The 18,244-nt window shown below is 43.0% G+C and overlaps 1 protein-coding gene across 1 annotated transcript; it reads right to left on the reverse strand.

Moving 5' to 3' along the window:
- Positions 1–251: 251 nt before the first annotated feature.
- LOC135561708 (NACHT, LRR and PYD domains-containing protein 5-like) lies at positions 252–14,328 on the reverse strand. Its single transcript, XM_065003447.1, is given in 22 exon segments — positions 252–1,795; positions 2,237–2,519; positions 3,850–3,870; positions 3,956–4,088; positions 4,327–4,455; positions 4,721–4,977; positions 5,162–5,376; positions 5,509–5,573; positions 5,966–6,003; positions 6,626–7,437; positions 8,539–9,100; positions 9,237–9,283; positions 10,163–10,336; positions 10,503–10,676; positions 10,756–10,929; positions 11,066–11,170; positions 11,172–11,237; positions 11,374–11,547; positions 11,631–12,009; positions 12,012–13,430; positions 13,528–13,694; positions 13,932–14,328. Coding segments are annotated over 22 exon segments (5,697 nt in total). The 5' UTR covers positions 14,228–14,328; the 3' UTR covers positions 252–1,788.
- Positions 14,329–18,244: the final 3,916 nt, after the last annotated feature.

The raw sequence follows: 18,244 nt of genomic DNA on the forward strand, positions 1-18,244 counted from the left end.
TAGGTTGTTCCCCAAATAAGGTTGATCATCCTGTAACTTGACTCAGTTCCTTTTCTCAACACCATGTCGGTGATGTCACGTGCCTTCTCTGCCTTCTCAGCTACCCCCCTTTCATGAGCCCATTTCCTCATTTCCTTCAGACAGAGTGAGTTGTAATCCCATAAAGAATCTAAGGAAGGTCTTTGGTCAAGATGTCAACGTGGTGGTGTGTATCTTTGACTAGCCTCACACAGTGACACTCAAAGTCAATCTTAAATGAATCATTATTTATTGTCAGTGAGCTGGAGAGGTTCCAACCAACTAAATGCACCATAGTACACATGTCAATCAGGGGCTATGCCTGGGGCAGCCCCAGCAGTTTTCTAATATATAGCTATACACAGACAAGTTACATTTGCATGATTTAGCATAATTAATTAATCATTACCGTTTTGTTCCATTCATGTGACCGACCAATACTGGTTCATAGCATTTGACAGACCAACACCTCACGAGACTTCTTCTCTCTAAGATGAGACCTTGAAACTGAGATATCTCCTTCTCAAACCAACGTCTGGCCTTACTGCCAAATTACAGCTACTGATAGTGAGGATTTGTACAGTCAGCCACTTGATGAACACACACATTAGTTTACAGAACAGCACATGAATAAAACACAGACATTTGTTAAAAGAATAGCACAAACAAACATTTCCCTTAAAATCACTTAAGTGTCTTTGTCCACAGACTAGAAGACAGGCCTCAGCATCTTCAGATTAGGTGGAGAAGTGTCTTTGTCCACAGACTAGAAGACAGGCCTCAGCATCTTCAGATTAGGTGGAGAAGTGTCTTAGTCCACAGACTAGGAGACAGGCCTCAACATCTAGCCTCAACAGACTAGGAGACAGGCCTCAACATCTAGCCTCAACAGACTAGGAGACAGGCCTCAGCATCTTCAGATTAGGTGGAGAAGTGTCTTTGTCCACAGACTAGAAGACAGGCCTCAGCATCTTCAGATTAGGTGGAGAAGTGTCTTTGTCCACAGACTAGAAGACAGGCCTCAGCATCATCAGATTAGGTGAAGAAGTGTCTTCGTCCACAGACTAGAAGACAGGCCTCAGCATCTTCAGATTAGGTGAAGAAGTGTCTTCGTCCACAGACTAGAAGACAGGCCTCAGCATCTTCAGATTAGGTGAAGAAGTGTCTTTGTCCACAGACTAGGAGACAGGCCTCAGCATCTTCAGATTAGGTGAAGAAGTGTCTTCGTACACAGACTAGGAGACAGGCCTCAGCATCTTCAGATTAGGTGAAGAAGTGTCTTCGTCCACAGACTAGGAGACAGGCCTCAGCATCTTCAGATTAGGTGAAGAAGTGTCTTCGTCCACAGACTAGAAGACAGGCCTCAGCATCTTCAGATTAGGTGAAGAAGTGTCTTCGTCCACAGACTAGAAGACAGGCCTCAGCATCTTCAGATTAGGTGAAGAAGTGTCTTTGTCCACAGACTAGGAGACAGGCCTCAGCATTTTCAGATTAGGTGAAGAAGTGTCTTTGTCCACAGACTAGAAGACAGGCCTCAGCATTTTCAGATTAGGTGAAGAAGTGTCTTTGTCCACAGACTAGAAGACAGGCCTCAGCATCATCAGATTAGGTGAAGTGTCTTTGTCCACAGACTAGAAGACAGGCCTCAACATCTTCAGATTAGGTGAAGAAGTGTCTTTGTCCACAGACTAGAAGACAGGCCTCAGCATCTTCAGATTAGGTGAAGTGTCTTCGTCCACAGACTAGGAGACAGGTCTCAGCATCTTCAGATTAGGTGCTACAAGACAGAGGATGGAGGAGAAGGGAAGAGAGATATCAGAAAGTATGGAGAAGAAGGAGGAGTGAGATACACCTGAGATAATGATGTGATGATGGTCCTGATACACCTGAGATAATGATGTGATGATGGTCCTGATATACACCTGAGGTAATGATGTGATGATGGTCCTATGATACACCTGAGATAATGATGTGATGATGGTCCTATGATACACCTGAGATAATGATGTGATGATGGTCCTGATATACACCTGAGGTAATGATTTGATGATGGTCCTATGATAGAACTATAAAAATATAAATATATTACAGGCAGCAACACAAAAACATGGTTCCATTCTGAAAAAGACTCTCTTTGATCTGGGTAGCTATGTTTTTATTTGACCTATATTTAATCATTCCACATATTCAAGGGAGGGAGAAAAGAAACCGGTCTTACCTAGATTCACTCAAGTACTTAACAAGATGGTGTTCATGTTCACTGAGAGCTTTGAGACAAGCTCCCATCACTTCTGGTCCTTTAGGGAGGACTGCATTCAGTAGTTCTCTCATTCGCTCCTGTTCAGTTGTTTCAGCTTTTATTCTGGAGTACTCTTCATCACCAATCATGCTCTTTGACAACAGATCATCTGCTATTGGCATTGGGTTTTTGACTCCCTGAATGAGTTCAGACCTGTGTTTCTTCAGAAACTCCTCAGCAGGAATCCCAGAGAGTGTTAATGCTGAAGGGGGGTGAAATAAATGAATATGTCTTGAAGGGTGAACAGCAGCTGTTTCTACATCTAACAGTCTCCCCAGTTCCTCTGATAGTCATGTCTTGTTTTGAGCTGACTCCAGGGTTGTCGTCAATTCATATTCAAGTCAGTCAAAATTAAACCAGTTTCTACAACCATTACGGATACTTTTTGGAATTTGTCGAACGGAATACGGCTTTGATTTTCTGAGCATAATGCGCAACCCAAATGGTGTTTTTATGTGATAAAAGTCATATTTATCGAACAAAAAGAAGATTTGTTGTGTAACTGGGAGTCTCGTGAGTGGAAACGTCTGAAGATTATCAAAGGTAACCGATTCATTTTATTGCTTTTTCTTACTTTCGTGACCAAGCTAACCAAGCTAATATAAGGCTAAGCTGTTGTAGCATTGAAAGCTACACTCACAAAAGCTTGGATTTCTTTCGCTGTAAAATATATTTTCAAAATCTGACACGATAGGTGGATTAACAACAAGCTAAGCTGTGTTTTGGTATATTTGACTTGTGATTGCATGATTCTAAATATTTTTAGTAATATTTATGCATTTGGTGCCCTGCAATTTAGCGGTTGTTTAGGAAAGTGATCCTGTACTCCGGATGCGTAGCGCAGAGAAGTTAAATTACGATACATAAATGGCTGGTTATTTTTTCCTAACACCGTAGGTTTATGTACTTTGACGTAAAGCGGTCAAATTAGCGCTCTATATTCGTGTTTGACCTTTAATCCCAGAAAAATGGCCATAACTCAAAAAGCATTGAGGCCTCGATGCCATCTTGTTCGGGGTCAACTGCACATTACGCCAAACCTATGCTCACCAAGTTTCGTCTTCGAAATGCCTGCCTGACCACTCTGGCTGCCCCTGTCCCTGACCCCGCCTGCCTGACCACTCTGGCTGCCCCTGTCCCTGACCCCGCCTGCCTGACCACTTTGGCTGCCCCTGTCCCTGACCCCGCCTGCCTGACCACTCTGGCTGCCCCTGACCCCGCCTGCCTGACCACTCTGGCTGCCCCTGTCCCTGACCCCGCCTTCCTGACCACTCTGGCTGCTCCTGCCCCTGACCCCGCCTGCCTGACCACTCTGGCTGCTCCTGTCCCTGACCCCGCCTGCCTGACCACTCTGGCTTCCCCTGTCCCTGACCCCGCCTGCCTGACCACTCTGGCTGCTCCTGTCCCTGACCCCGCCTGCCGACCTGTACCTTTAACCCACCTCTGGTTTACTGACCCCTGCCTTGACCTGTCTTTGCCTGCCCCTGTTACAATAAACACTGTTACTTGGACTGTCTGCATCTGGGTCTTACCTTGGTTCTGATAGTATTCATCTGAAAGATAAACAACATGAGGTTATATCACTCTAAATAACATCTGGTACAAAAGTACAAAGTGATGATTGACATGTGCTCCTACCTCGTGATACTATTTCTGTCCATACTATCCTCTCATCATCACTGAATAACTCCATCTCAATGTCAATCCCTGTTATTTTCACAATCGCCTTGAAAAAGCTTGGTGTGGTGTCTCTTTGTATGAGATGAATCCTCTGGAGGGAGAGAGAGAGACTGCTTTAGCAATGTGAACATGTTTCCCATGCCAATAAAGTCATTTGAATTGAATTGAGAGAGAGAGAGAGAGAGAGAGAGAGAGAGAGAGAGAGAGAGAGAGAGAGAGAGAGAGAGAGAGAGAGGGAGAGAGAGATGGTGAAAGAGAGAGAGAGAGATCAATGCATAGAACTGTGACTTAAATGTCAGATTCATGTTCTTAGTCAACTAAAACTGTACCGGTGGATTGATGGCAGTAGAACAGGGAATGTTCAGTCTGAAGTAACTATTCAGTTTGAAGGACCGCTCTGGTCTTGTGATGGGAAACCTTTTAGACCCTTGAAACTTTGATTCCTGTTGTTCCACAGCCTGTGAAACGAGGCACGAAATACCCAGCCAGTCAATGTATAGTCTGATTCAAACATGATTCAGAAAACTCAAAAAGCTTTGAGGCCTCGACACCATCTTGTTCGGGGCCAACTGCCCATTATGCCAAACCTATGCTCACCAAGTTTCGTCTTCGAAATCTTTTCCGTTAAGGAGAAAAGCAACACATTTATCTTCATTTAATGAGTGTCAACATAACTAACCAGGGGTGCAGTTTAAGGTCATCTCTATAATAATGATACCTCACCTGTATTTGGCCGGGGTTACTGGGAAACAGGTATAGGCGTGGAATTAGTGTTTCCTTCATCACTGTCAGATAGAGCATCAGCTCACAGTGAACATCTACGTTCCAAGACAGTAACCTCAGTATAACAGAGATAGCTGAGAACTTGGGATGGAGAATCTTAACATGGAATCTGGTGACCTCATGCACTTCCTCAAAAGACACTCCATGTTCCTCTACATGAAGAATCTTCATCTCATTCCTCAGGGAAGGGTTGGGCCCTGAACAACACAATACAAAGGAGACAGAACGACAAATATTGTATCATCCAACTCAAACACAAAGAATATGCAGTACCAGATCACAGTAAACTCAAACTCCCAGAATAATGAATTCATTAATTCAGGAAGTGAAACTCAGTTACATGGAAATGTCTTTCTGAATATTATTTCTATATGGTTTTACCTAAACAGACAAAGTGTGGCAGATGAACTTCCTCCAGTTCACCTAACTCCATAGTGATGTCCAGCAATGGACCACCTTGTGTGTACTGCATGTCTTTCAGAAGTTGACTGTAGGGTTCCCAGTTCCTGAAGTGATACTTCAGAATGACATCTCTCTCACACAGCCAGCGGAGACCAGACACTGTGCACTCATAACTCCCTTTGGGTGTCCTGTGCCTGAAGGCAACAACAAGATATGGTAGAGAAGGTCAATGGTCAAATAGGGAGGTTGGATTAGAAGACTATTCCCAAAGGTAATGGGGAAATACACTAGCAAGGGGAATGAAATGTTAAAAGTAGTTATTTTACCTGAACATTGTCACTCCCTGGACAGTGGAAGTCAAGGGTTCAATCTGAAGCCAGTGTGTGGAGTCCTGAACAAGGACAAGCATGTCAGTAATACATATGGGGCCTGTTTCCTGGACACAGATTGAGTCTAGTGCTGGACTAAAAAGCATGCTCAATGGAAGTTTCAATAGAAAGTTCTTTAAGGTCCAGGACTAGACTTAATGTGTCCGGGAAACTGGCCCATTAACCAAAGTAACTAATCTAATGTATTTATTCAATGTTACATGGAATGCTGGTGATTTATCAATTAAACTGTCTAAAGACAAAATATGACAACAGCTAAAGTCCTGCATGCCTACAAGCAGAACACAGGACTGTCTATATCCCAGTATGAATGGTTGGTCAGTACACACCTGGCTTTGAGACTGTGTCTGACTCCTGCAGGTATGTAAAAGTAAGAATTGACATTATGACTTACCTCAACATGGTCACAAGTCTTACAGCTCTGAGGAATCCCTGAAGTCAAAAGTAGTTATTTAAAATGGACAATCTCATGTAATAATGAATTAATAATCATTAAATAGAATTGTAATAAAAATGAATATAAGTGAGCAACAGTCTCAAAATGTACACTCATTAGCATACCATAATCTGACATTAGCGTTATATTAATTAATGTTTGTGGAAGCAGGAAACAACATCGTTCTGGTCCATGTTTTCTAGATGTTGCCTGATTTCTGGTAGATCCTAGGATGAGAGCTTAAAGGTAGAGTCAGATAAATGATGATATACGAGCAGCACCACAGATATTGTGATGAGCAAGATGCTTGACTTCTCTCTCTCACAGTCACACACAGTATCTGCCCATGTGCGTGGGTTCTCTTCACTCTCTTACAGAGTGTTAGTCACGGGACCAAAACAGCAGAGAAGTTTAGCCTTGCTCTCCAACACTCTTAGTTGTTGTAGAAATTGACCCACTCTGCTGTTTACGTTGTGCATCTACGTCATATCGCTGACTCTACCTTTAAGTTTGTTTTGACCAAATAGATTGTGATTGTGTTCCTTGCCTTGAAATCAACTACAATGAATGCTTTAAAACTATTTTGATTTAAAAACAATTAAATCAAATAACACTCACATTTCTCAGGTCCAGGCTTTATCCAACACTCTCCACCATGGTCTCTGGTGTCCTCAGGTCCAGGCTTTATCCAACTCTCTCCACCATGGTCTCTGGTGTCCTCAGGTCCAGGCTTTATCCAACACTCTCCACCATGGTCTCTGGTGTCCTCAGGTCCAGGCTTGATCCAACTCTCTCCACCATGGTCTCTGGTGTCCTCAGGTCCAGGCTTGATACAACACTCTCCACCATGGTCTCTGGTGTCCTCAGGTCCAGGCTTGATCCAACTCTCTCCACCATGGTCTCTGGTGTCCTCAGGTCCAGGCTTGATCCAACACTCTCCACCATGGTCTCTGGTGTCCTCAGGTCCAGGCTTTATCCAACACTCTCCACCATGGTCTCTGGTGTCCTCAGGTCCAAACTCGATCCAACACTCTCCACCATGGTCTCTGGTGTCCTCAGGTCCAGGCTTGATCCAACACTCTCCACCATGGTCTCTGGTGTCCTCAGGTCCAGGCTTGATACAACACTCTACACCATGGTCTCTGGTGTCCTCAGGTCCAGGCTTGATCCAACACTCTCCACCATGGTCTCTGGTGTCCTCAGGTCCAGGCTTGATCCAACTCTCTCCACCATGGTCTCTGGTGTCCTCAGGTCCAGGCTTTATCCAACTCTCTCCACCATGGTCTCTGGTGTCCTCAGGTCCAGGCTTTATCCAACACTCTCCACCATGGTCTCTGGTGTCCTCAGGTCCAGGCTTGATCCAACACTCTCCACCATGGTCTCTGGTGTCCTCAGGTCCAGGCTTGATACAACTCTCTCCACCATGGTCTCTGGATTTGGTAAAGCAGAAGGATAGACTGTGATTAAACTAAATACAACGTATAAAGGCTTTATATAGCATACATACAGTCTTCATAAGCAGTACAAAGGATGTATAAAGGGTGACAGGACAGCTCCCTATGTAGGCTGCATTGCCTAAATGTGACATAACCCACTATGTCACCTTCCATAAAGTCAATACTGATGGTGACATTTAACTAAGCAAGTCAGTTCAGAACACATTGTTATTTACAATGACGGCCTACACCAGCCAAACCCTCCCCTAACCCGGATGACGCTGGACCAATTGTGCGCCTAACACATTAAAACACACCACTACTACTATTTATTTATTTTTATTTATTTTTATTTTTATATATAGCCCTTCGTACATCAGCTGATATCTCAAAGTGCTGTACAGAAACCCAGCCTAAAACCCCAAACAGCAAGCAATGCAGGTGTAGAAGCACGGTGGCTAGGAAAAACTCCCTAGAAAGGCCAAAACCTAGGAAGAAACCTAGAGAGGAACCAGGCTATGTGGGGTGGCCAGTCCTCTTCTGGCTGTGTCGGGTGGAGATTATAACAGAACATGGCCAAGATGTTCAAATGTTCATAAATTACCAGCATGGTTGAATAATAATAAGGCAGAACAGTTGAAACTGGAGCAGCAGCACAGTCAGGTGGATTGGGGACAGCAAGGAGTCATCATGTCAGGTACTACTACTGGTCTAACTGTCTGTAGGTCCAACAGAACACATTAAAACACACCACTACTACTACTAGTCTAACTGTCTGTAGGTCCAACAGAACACATTAAAACACACCACTACTACTACTAGTCTAACTGTCTGTAGGTCCAACAGAACACATTACAACACACCACTACTACTAATCTAACTGTCTGTAGGTCCAACAGAACACATTAAAACACACCACTACTACTACTAATCTAACTGTCTGTAGGTCCAACAGAACACATTAAAACACACCACTACTACTAATCTAACTGTCTGTAGGTCCAACAGAACACATTAAAACACACCACTACTACTAATCTAATTGTAGAAATGATTCAAGAGGAAAACAAATGATGAAACATCGCTATGACTCACCTCTGAATGTGTTGGTCATCGATCTGACACAGGGTCAATGAGGTGTAGTCGGAGGAGTACATTATAAACCCAGGATAGAGGGGTTCAGTGAATGTGGTGTGTTCTGTGTAGAAGTGTGTCACTGTACCAGAGGAGGACACACTATAGAAGGACAACGTACCAGCTGGCCAGTCCAGATACACTCCAACTCTCTTAGAAACAGCAAAAGTATCTGGTCGACTGTATCTGATGACTCCATTATGGTAAAAGTTATAACCACTATCATAGTAGACTAAACACCAAGACTCCTTATTGTGTCCAATCCTACGGTCATCCTCCCCTCCCTTCCTCTTCATTCCTTTGTACGCCACACCAATGAAAGCCCCGTCACCATCCCTCTCCACCTCCCAGTAATAACGACCTCCAGATAAGCCTTCTCTGCAGAGAACTTGGGGATGATCCAATCTGTCTGGATGGTCTTCATAATGCTGCTTCTCTTCCACCAATGTCACCTTCCTGTTCCCCTCAGACAGTATCAGGTATGGGTTTGCTGTATTTGGGTCCAGGGTGAGATGACAGGCATCTGTAGACAAAAGGAGAGTTTAATCAAACCACATCTTCATATAAAATGTTGTTTTGTAGGTACAGAACAGGTATAGATTAGTTACTATGTTACTATAGTTCTGAATATACAGTTAAATAGGATTGAAGAGACTTACATTTCCGCGGCCCTGATTTCAGCCTGCACTCTCCACCATGATCCACACTGTAGGAGAAACAGGTTATTGACTGACAAAGACCTAATAAAGCAGTCAACATTTAAACCATATTGTTGTGTTCTGGTGCACTATCCAAGTCCATTACTAGAAACATACAGGTATTCTATCCTACCTACTGCATACAGAATGGAGTACAATGCATTACTAGAGACATACAGGTATTCTATCCTACCTACTGCATACAGAATGGAGTACAGTTCATTACTAGAGACATACAGGTATACTATCCTACCTACTGCATACAGAACAGAGTACAATTCATTACTAGAGACATACAGGTATTCTATCCTACCTACTGCATATAGAACAGAGTACAATTCATTACTAGAGACATACAGGTATTCTATCCTACCTACTGCATACAGAACAGAGTACAATTCATTACTAGAGACATACAGGTATTCTATCCTACCTACTGCATACAGAACAGAGTACAATTCATTACTAGAGACATACAGGTATTCTATCCTACCTACTGCATACAGAACAGAGTACAATTCATTACTAGAGACATACAGGTATTCTATCCTACCTACTGCATACAGAATAGAGTACAGTTCATTACTAGAGACATACAGGTATTCTATCCTACCTACTGCATACAGAACAGAGTACAATTCATTACTAGAGACATACAGGTATTCTATCCTAACTACTGCATACAGAACAGAGTACAATTCCAACAGGATATCAGAGGTGCAGAAGAAGAGTATTCATGTGGTGATGATGTATGCTGTGTTGGAGTGCTCAGCCTGCTGGGTAAACTTCCCCTTAATTCTACCATCATGTCCTCATGTTACTGACCCTACTACACTACATATGACACAACCGCTGCTCACACTATCAGGACATCTATTCTGACTTACTTCAGCTTCATCAGCTTATATGTGGGATCCACCAGAGCAGCTGAAAGCAGTCCCCCTGCAGAGTCTCCTGGGTGATTGTAGCTCAGGTCCAGCTCTTTCAGGTGGGAGGGGTTTGACCTCAGAGCTGAAGACAGAGCAGCACAGCCCTCCTCTGTGACCAGACAGCCAGACAGCCTACAGAGAGACACAACAGCTGTCTAGGTTGATGTACTGGTGTCAATCATCTTGTAGGACACGAATACATTTGTCCATGACACAAACATTGTGATGAAACATCAGATTTATACCGTATTTGTTTTACTAAGCTCAGTACAGACCTGACTGAAACAGCTGTACTTACCCCAGTGTGTGTAGTTTACAGTCTGGATCCTCCAGTCCAGCAGACAGCAGTGTAACTCCTGAGTCCTGCAGGTCATTGTCTCTCAGCTCCAGTTGTTTCAGTTGTGAGTTGGGTGAACTCAGGACTGATGCCAGATCTGAACAGCAACCCTCTGTCAGACCACACTGACCTAGACTAGAGGGCAGAAGATCATATGATTAACACATGTTTAAAACATTCACATAATAACTCATACTGAAGATATTTAACTCACACTAGTGTCTGTATGTTGCAGAGTGGACTGGTTAGTCCAACACAGAGCAGCTCCACTCCTCTGTCTCCCAGGTCATTGTAGCTGAGGTCCAGTTCTCTCAGGGGGGAGTTTGGTGTCTGCAGAGCTGAGGCCAGAGTCTCACAGGATTCATATGTGATTGTACAGTCAACCAGTCTGGAGAGAGGAGATATGTTGATACACTGTTAAATCTGCAAAGCTTTACGAAATTGAGATGCATTAAGACAATAACAGAAGGACATGATCAACCAATGTTAAAAACATACAAACTCAGTCAAGATATTTAACTCACACTAGTGTCTGTATGTTGCAGAGTGGACTGGTTAGTCCAACACAGAGCAGCTCCACTCCTCTGTCTTCCAGTTCATTGTAGCTGAGGTCCAGTTCTCTCAGGGGAGTTTGGTGTCTGCAGAGATGAGGTCAGAATCTCACAGGATTTATATGTGAGGTAACAGTCAGCCAGTCTGGAGAGAGGAGATATGTCGATACACTGTTAAATATGCAAAGCTTTAAGAAATTGAGATGCATTAAGACAATAATAGAAGGACTTGATTAACCAATGTTAAAAACATACAAACTCAGTCAAGATATTTAACTCACACTAGTGTCTGTATGTTGCAGAGTGGACTGGTTAGTCCAACACAGAGCAGCTCCACTCCTCTGTCTCCCAGGTCATTGTAGCTGAGGTCCAGTTCTCTCAGGGGGGAGTTTGGTGTCTGCAGAGCTGAGGCCAGAGTCTCACAGGATTCATATGTGAGTTCACAGTGATCCAGTCTGGAGAGAGGAGATAATCAGTTAGATATACAAATCCTTCATTATAATGATACTGTAAACATCAACTCAATAACAGAACTCACAGTGCTCTCTTGCAGGTTTTCACTACAGGCAGCAACCTCTGATAACCTTCCTCTGATGTGTTGTATGTCTTCAGGTCAAACTCCTCCAGCACCTCCTCTGACATCAATAACAGGTAGGCCAGGGCTGAACATTGATGAGGTTTTAGTCTTGTTTCTAAAAGAGTTCCTGAACGCAGCGAGGTCTGCATGTCTTCAACAAGAGAGTTGGCACCAAGTTCATTCAGACAGTGGAACAAGTTGATGATCCTTTCTGGTGAGGATTCCTCCTTGATGTTGTCTGAAAGGTACCTGACTGTTATTTTAACTGCTTCCTTATTGGTCTGTGCTGTACTTCCTGTCTGTGTCAGAAGGCCTTGTAACAGATTCTGATTGGACTCAGTGAGAGACCCAGAAGGAAGCGGAGGAACAGGTCCAGGTGTCCATTCTCACTCTTCAAGGCCTGGTCCACTGCTCTCCTGTGTAAGTCAGACAACTGGATTGACTCCTTCTCTTCATCATCACTAGTGGGGGAGAAAACATTTTCCTTCTTGTCCAGACATGATTCTAAAGCATGCACTGCTGCTAGAAACTCCTGAATGCTCAGATGCACAAAGCTGTAGACCTTGTCTTGGTACAGCCCAGATTCCTCTTTAAAGATCTCTGTACACAATGCTGAGTACTCTGATGCCTCTGTGACATCAAGGCCACAATCTCTCAGGTCCTCCTCATAGAAGATCAGGTTGCCCTTCTGCAACTGTTGGAAAGCAAGTTTTGCCAGTTTCAGGATCATCTCTTTGTCTGACTGAGACAGTTCCTTTGCGTTTGTCTTTGTGGCTTTGTTGTACTTCTTGTTTTTCGCAATGATTTGGATGAGTATGAAGTGTGAGTACATCTGGGTCAGAGTTTTGGGGACTTCATCCTTCTCTGCCTCTTTCAGCATCATCTCAAGGACAGTGGCTGATATCCAACAGAAGACTGGCATGTGGCACATGATGTGGAGGCTCCTTGATGTCTTCATGTGTTTGATGATTTCATTGGCCAGAATCTGATCTGTTATTTTCTTCCTGAAGTACTCCTTCTTCTGTGGATCATTGAACCCTCGTACCTCAGTCACCTGGTCAACACACTCAGGAGGGATCTGATTGGCTGCTGCAGGTCGTGTGGTTATCCAGAGGAGAGCAGAGGGAAGAAGATTCCCCTTGATGAGATTTGTCAGCAGCACGTCCACTGAGGTTGGCTTTGTGACATCACAGCACTTCTCATTGTTTTTGAAGTCTAGAGGAAGTCGACACTCATCCAGACCATCAAAAATGAAAACAATTTTGGTTTCACCATCTTCAATGCTGTCAATCTCTTTCAGCTCTGACAAGTAGTGGGAAAGAAGTTGCATCAGACTGTATTGGTCCTTTTTCAGGTTCAGATCACGGAAAGGAAGAGGAAGCATGCAATGAACGTCCTGATTTGCTTTTCCCTCTGCCCAGTCAAGGATGACCTTCTGAACAGAGACTGTTTTTCCAACACCAGCGATTCCTTTTGTCAGCACAGTTCTGATTGGTTTGTCTTGTCCAGGTAAAGGCTTGAAGATGTCGTTGCATTTGATTGGTGTCTCTTGTGTGGTTCGTTTCTTGGATGCCATCTCTATCTGTCTAACCTCATGTTCATTATTGAGCCCTCCACTTCCACCCTCTGTGATGTAGAGCTCTGTGTAGATGTCCTTGAACAGACTTTGGTTTCCATGGTCTCCAATTCCTTCAGATATGTGTTGATACTTGTGTTTCAGTTTAGCCTTAATGTCTTGTTGCACTGTCAGCAGAGTTTGACCTGTAGGAAAACAATGAGAGTTGGGACTCATAAGTTTGTGTGTTTTATAAGGGCCTTTGTACCATTCTTTGTAATATTATATGAAACACAGTCTTACTTCTTCTGTCCAGAAGGTTGTGTGTGATCTTTAATGCATCCTCACTGTCCAAACTCTGCACTTCATTATTGTCATCTGGTAATGGTTCCTGGCTGAAAGCAGGTGGCTGATCACTCTTCATTGATAGCAGGCTGGTTGTAGGGGACTCTGCTCTGGGCTTCTGGACACTGAACAAAACAGGGAGACAGATCATCTCATCAATATCACATTAATACCTCATCTACTTCATTTTAACAACTGTATAATGGAACTTCTAGAAGTTTCTTTTAAAGCTACAGTCTGCAATTGGTAAATCCCTGTTTGGCCTTTTAAATTAATTATGTAGATCTACATTCCATGTAATTTGGGATCACTTTAGTTTGATTTTTTTAATAGCAATGTATATTTTGCAATTCATCTCTTACCTCTTTGAACTGGTGTCTTGAGTCATTTTAGAGGCAGTGGTCCTCTCCTCTGTCTCCCCAGAGAGACTCATTTTAGAGGCAGTAGTCCCCTCCTCTGTCTCCCCAGAGAGACTCATTTTAGAGGGAGTGGTCCCCTCCTCTGTCTCCCCAGAGAGACTCATTTTAGAGGCAGTGGTCCCCTCCTCTGTCTCCCCAGAGAGACTCATTTTAGAGGCAGTGGTCCCCTCCTCTGTCTCCCCAGAGAGACTCATTTTAGAGGCAGTGGTCCACTCCTCTCTCTCCCCAGAGAGACTCATTTTAGAGGCAGTAGTCCCCTCCTTTCTCTCTCCAGAGAGACTTGTTTTAGATGTAAGTCACAGCTCACTCAGCTACAATAAGAAATAACAGAACAGTATGTCTGAACATTGAAGAACCATTAACAATGACAACACTTTTATTGTCGGAGGTCAGAGTTCAGATACGTCTTGTTGCATTTAAACATACACAGTCCAATATTATTAATTTGATTTGGATCCCCACTAGCTGACTCCATAACAACAGCTAGTCTACCTGGTTGGATCCCCTGACTCCATAACAACAGCTAGTCTGCCTGGTTAGATCCCCTGATTCCATAACAACAGCTAGTCTACCTGGTTGGATCCCCTGACTCCATAACAACAGCTAGTCTGCCTGGTTGGATCCCCTGACTCCATAACAACAGCTAGTCTACCTGGTTGGATCCCTGACTCCATAACAACAGCTAGTCTACCTGGTTAGATCCCCACCCGCTGACTCCAGAACAACAGCTAGTCTACCTGGTTGGATCCCTGACTCCATAACAACAGCTAGTCTGCCTGGTTGGATCCCCTGACTCCATAACAACAGCTAGTCTACCTGGTTGGATCCCCTGACTCCATAGTCTTCCTGGTTGGAGCCCCTGATTCCATAACAACAGCTAGTCATGACAGATTGGTGATGTTCAAAGATAGGTGGGTTTTTTTCAACGGTTACAGATCCAGTTGCAGGGTGTTCATACAAATCTTTTTAAAGTGTGCTGTGGAGCTCTGCGAGATTTCTGTGATTTTCTATGATTTTCTGAAATAACACACACTCACTAAACCCTCCGTAAATAACTCAGTTCTTAACGTAAAGACTTAAAACTCAGGATTCTGTAAAGGCATACCCCAATCAGGATATGAGTTTATTTATAGCTTCCTGTGCCAACCGGAAGTGCCTTAAATGGTGTCATAGTGGCAGTTTCCAAGGGTTAAAAGGTCAGATCTTTTCAAAACTTCATATGTGTGATTTAGGCAACCCCCATGAACTTTAAGTCAGTCATTTCTCCCAACAGATGTCAAAGAAAAGCTTTCTCTCACACACACACACAGAGACACACACACACAGCAAGGATGGAGTGACAAAGTGAGGTGCTTAAAGACACACAGAGCCTGCAATGGCATTTCCGTATTCTCTAGGCCGTGCCGAGTTCAACAAGATGCCCCGCTTGACCGTAGCTCGCTCGGTCTAAGCGCAGCGACCATTGAAAAGTAGGCCCAAAATAAAGCCTAGCCCTAAATGTCATTTGTTTTGGGTGACAGTGAGAGAACTGTTAGGGTGAGAAGCACAATTCGACCTCAGGTACGTTCCTAAGGTCCTCCTGATCCGTGCAAGCCTAACCTTGACCGTGTGGCATTAACTCTTACCAGTTAAAAGAAGGTGTTTACATCAAACAATTTGCATTGACTTCTCTCCCCATAGGAATACATTGCCTGCACCTCTAAATTCAACCTGAAGCCTATGTGGGTTATGAATGCCTTATGAACCTGTCTTCTATGACAGTCCATCAGACCACTATGAGGTCTACCTGTGTCGATTCTAAGCTTCCTGGAGCAACCGGAAGTGGTTAAATTGACCCAAAGGTGTTTTGATGTACATAACCTTCAAAGGTGAAAATGACTACATTCAACCCTGTGTAGATCAGTCAATTCTTAACTTAAAGACTTAAAACTCAGTATTCTGTAAAAGCATACCCCAATGAGGATATGTGTTGACTTATAGCTTCCTGTGCCAATCGCAAGTGCCATAATTGGTGTCTCAGGAGCTGTTTCAAAGGGTTAAAAAAATCAGATCTTTCCAAAACTTCATAAATGTGATTAGGCAACCCCCATGAACTGTAAATCAGTCATTTTTCCCATACAATTTCAAAGGAAAACTAAATCACACACACACACAGCTTGGAAGTAGGGACCCATTGGGGTGCGTTAGAGACATACACTGCCAGCATTAGTTAACCTTGTTGGAACTTTTAAAGAACCGCCAGACCTAGAGTTCCGAAACTTTAGAATCCTGTTCTGGACCTCAGGTCGATAGTGCGTGGTGAGTTACGTGGCTCTAGAAGGTTCTCGGACCGAGAAACAGCCTCGTACATTTGCAATGACTTCAATTCATTTTTGCATCACGAAAATGACGACATTTAGAAATGTCCCAGAGTCGTAAGACTAGGTGCATTGCGACCGTCTCGGCCCATAGAGACAGAACCCAACGTTTCTGTCCGATAGCTCATTCAAGGACCCCGTAGCAAGTCATGGAAAAAGTGGATTTTCAGCATCAATTAGGGTTTTGCTCGGACACCAAATGACCGATCGAGCCGAAAACTTGGGATTCGGGGTCGCCTCAGCTAGGCCTACACATAACATAAGAAATGGACCCGCAGCTAGAACGTAACTACGTGTTTTATGTTTTTTTATGGTTTGAACCGGCGTTGTGAATTTTGGGCCAGCTCTGAAGTATGTGATAGTTGGCTACTAAACGAGTTGGAAAAAGTGGGTTTGGTGTCAGTTTGTATCAGTTTGGTGTCAGAATGATATCTAATTGACTGATGGACGGTGACTTGCTGGTGACTCTTGTCCATTTGCAATATGTTTAAACAGTGAGGTACCATCACCAAAGTGACATTCTGAAATCAACTCTAACGGCGATTGAGATGAACCAGAATCACTGCCCAGCCATCCCGTGTTCATCGGGCCAGTCAATTTCACATTCCTGCAGGATTTTTATAGCATGACAAATTCGTGATGGTACCTGCCCATTGAACCATATTGCAAATGCACAGTGACTTTGCAAAAGTGAGAAAACATAAACAAATGGACATGATGAAATCAACACAACGAGTGATGGAAAGGTACAACTATCACTGCTCGGCCATCCTGTGTTCATCATGCCAGTCAATTTAGCATTTCTGCAGGATTTTTGAGCATGTCAAATTTCTTATGGTAAATGCCCATTGAAACATATTGCAAATGCATGTGCATTTGCAATATGATTCTATAGTGAAAAAACATCACCAAATGGACATGATGAAATCAACACAACGAGTGATGGAAAGGAACAACTATCACTGCCCAGCCATCCCGAGTTCATCAGGCCAGTCAATTTTGCATTTCTGCAGGATTTTTGAGCATGTCAAATTTCTTATGGCATTTGGCCCCCCAAAAAGTGACTTTTGACTTCCTATGAAATCATATTGCAAATGGACAAATCATATTCATTATGCACAAGTAAAAAAATGTTTTACAAAAGCATATTCATACAGTTCTTACACATGATTAATTGACATAAAATCGAAACAATTTCGAAAAACGGTCCAGAAAGCACTTTTTTACGAGGGTGATACGTTTTTTAAAAAAAGTTCACATTTTCGACTTTTGACTTCCTATGAAATCATAATAATAAAATACGACTAAAGTATGTTGATACAGTTCTTATACGTGTGTAATTGACACAAAATTCGAAAGAATTTCGAAAAACGGTCCAGAAAGCACTTTTTTAAGGGTGTGTGAAGTTTTTTACAACATTTTGACATTTTTGACTTTTGACTTTTGACTTCCTATGAAATCATATTGAAAATGGACAAAACATATTCCTTATGCGCATGTAAAAAAAAAAAAAAAAAATATGATAATATAATTGGACAAAAGTGTATTCATACAGTTCTTACACATGTGTAATTGACAAAAAAAAATCGAAAGAATTTCAAAAAACGGTCCAGAAAGCACTTTTCTAAGAGGTGATAAGTTTTTGACAAAAAAATCATTTTTTCAAAATGTTGCTTTGGGTTACATTTCCAATATGAAAAACCAAGGTGGAACGCATTCGCCACCTGTTGGATTTTTAAAGTGTTACAACTGGCAATTGCCATATGGCATTTGCAATACACTTTGCATGAATCAACGCCGAATTGGGTGGTATTGGACAATGTGTATATGGTTTGTCCGATGCCAATGACTTCCCATTCATTTTTGTCCACTACAGGGGGGTATTCCCTTACAACAGCT

This window comes from Oncorhynchus nerka, linkage group LG18 (assembly GCF_034236695.1).
Source record: "Oncorhynchus nerka isolate Pitt River linkage group LG18, Oner_Uvic_2.0, whole genome shotgun sequence".
In the NCBI taxonomy this organism is placed as follows: domain Eukaryota; kingdom Metazoa; phylum Chordata; class Actinopteri; order Salmoniformes; family Salmonidae; genus Oncorhynchus; species Oncorhynchus nerka.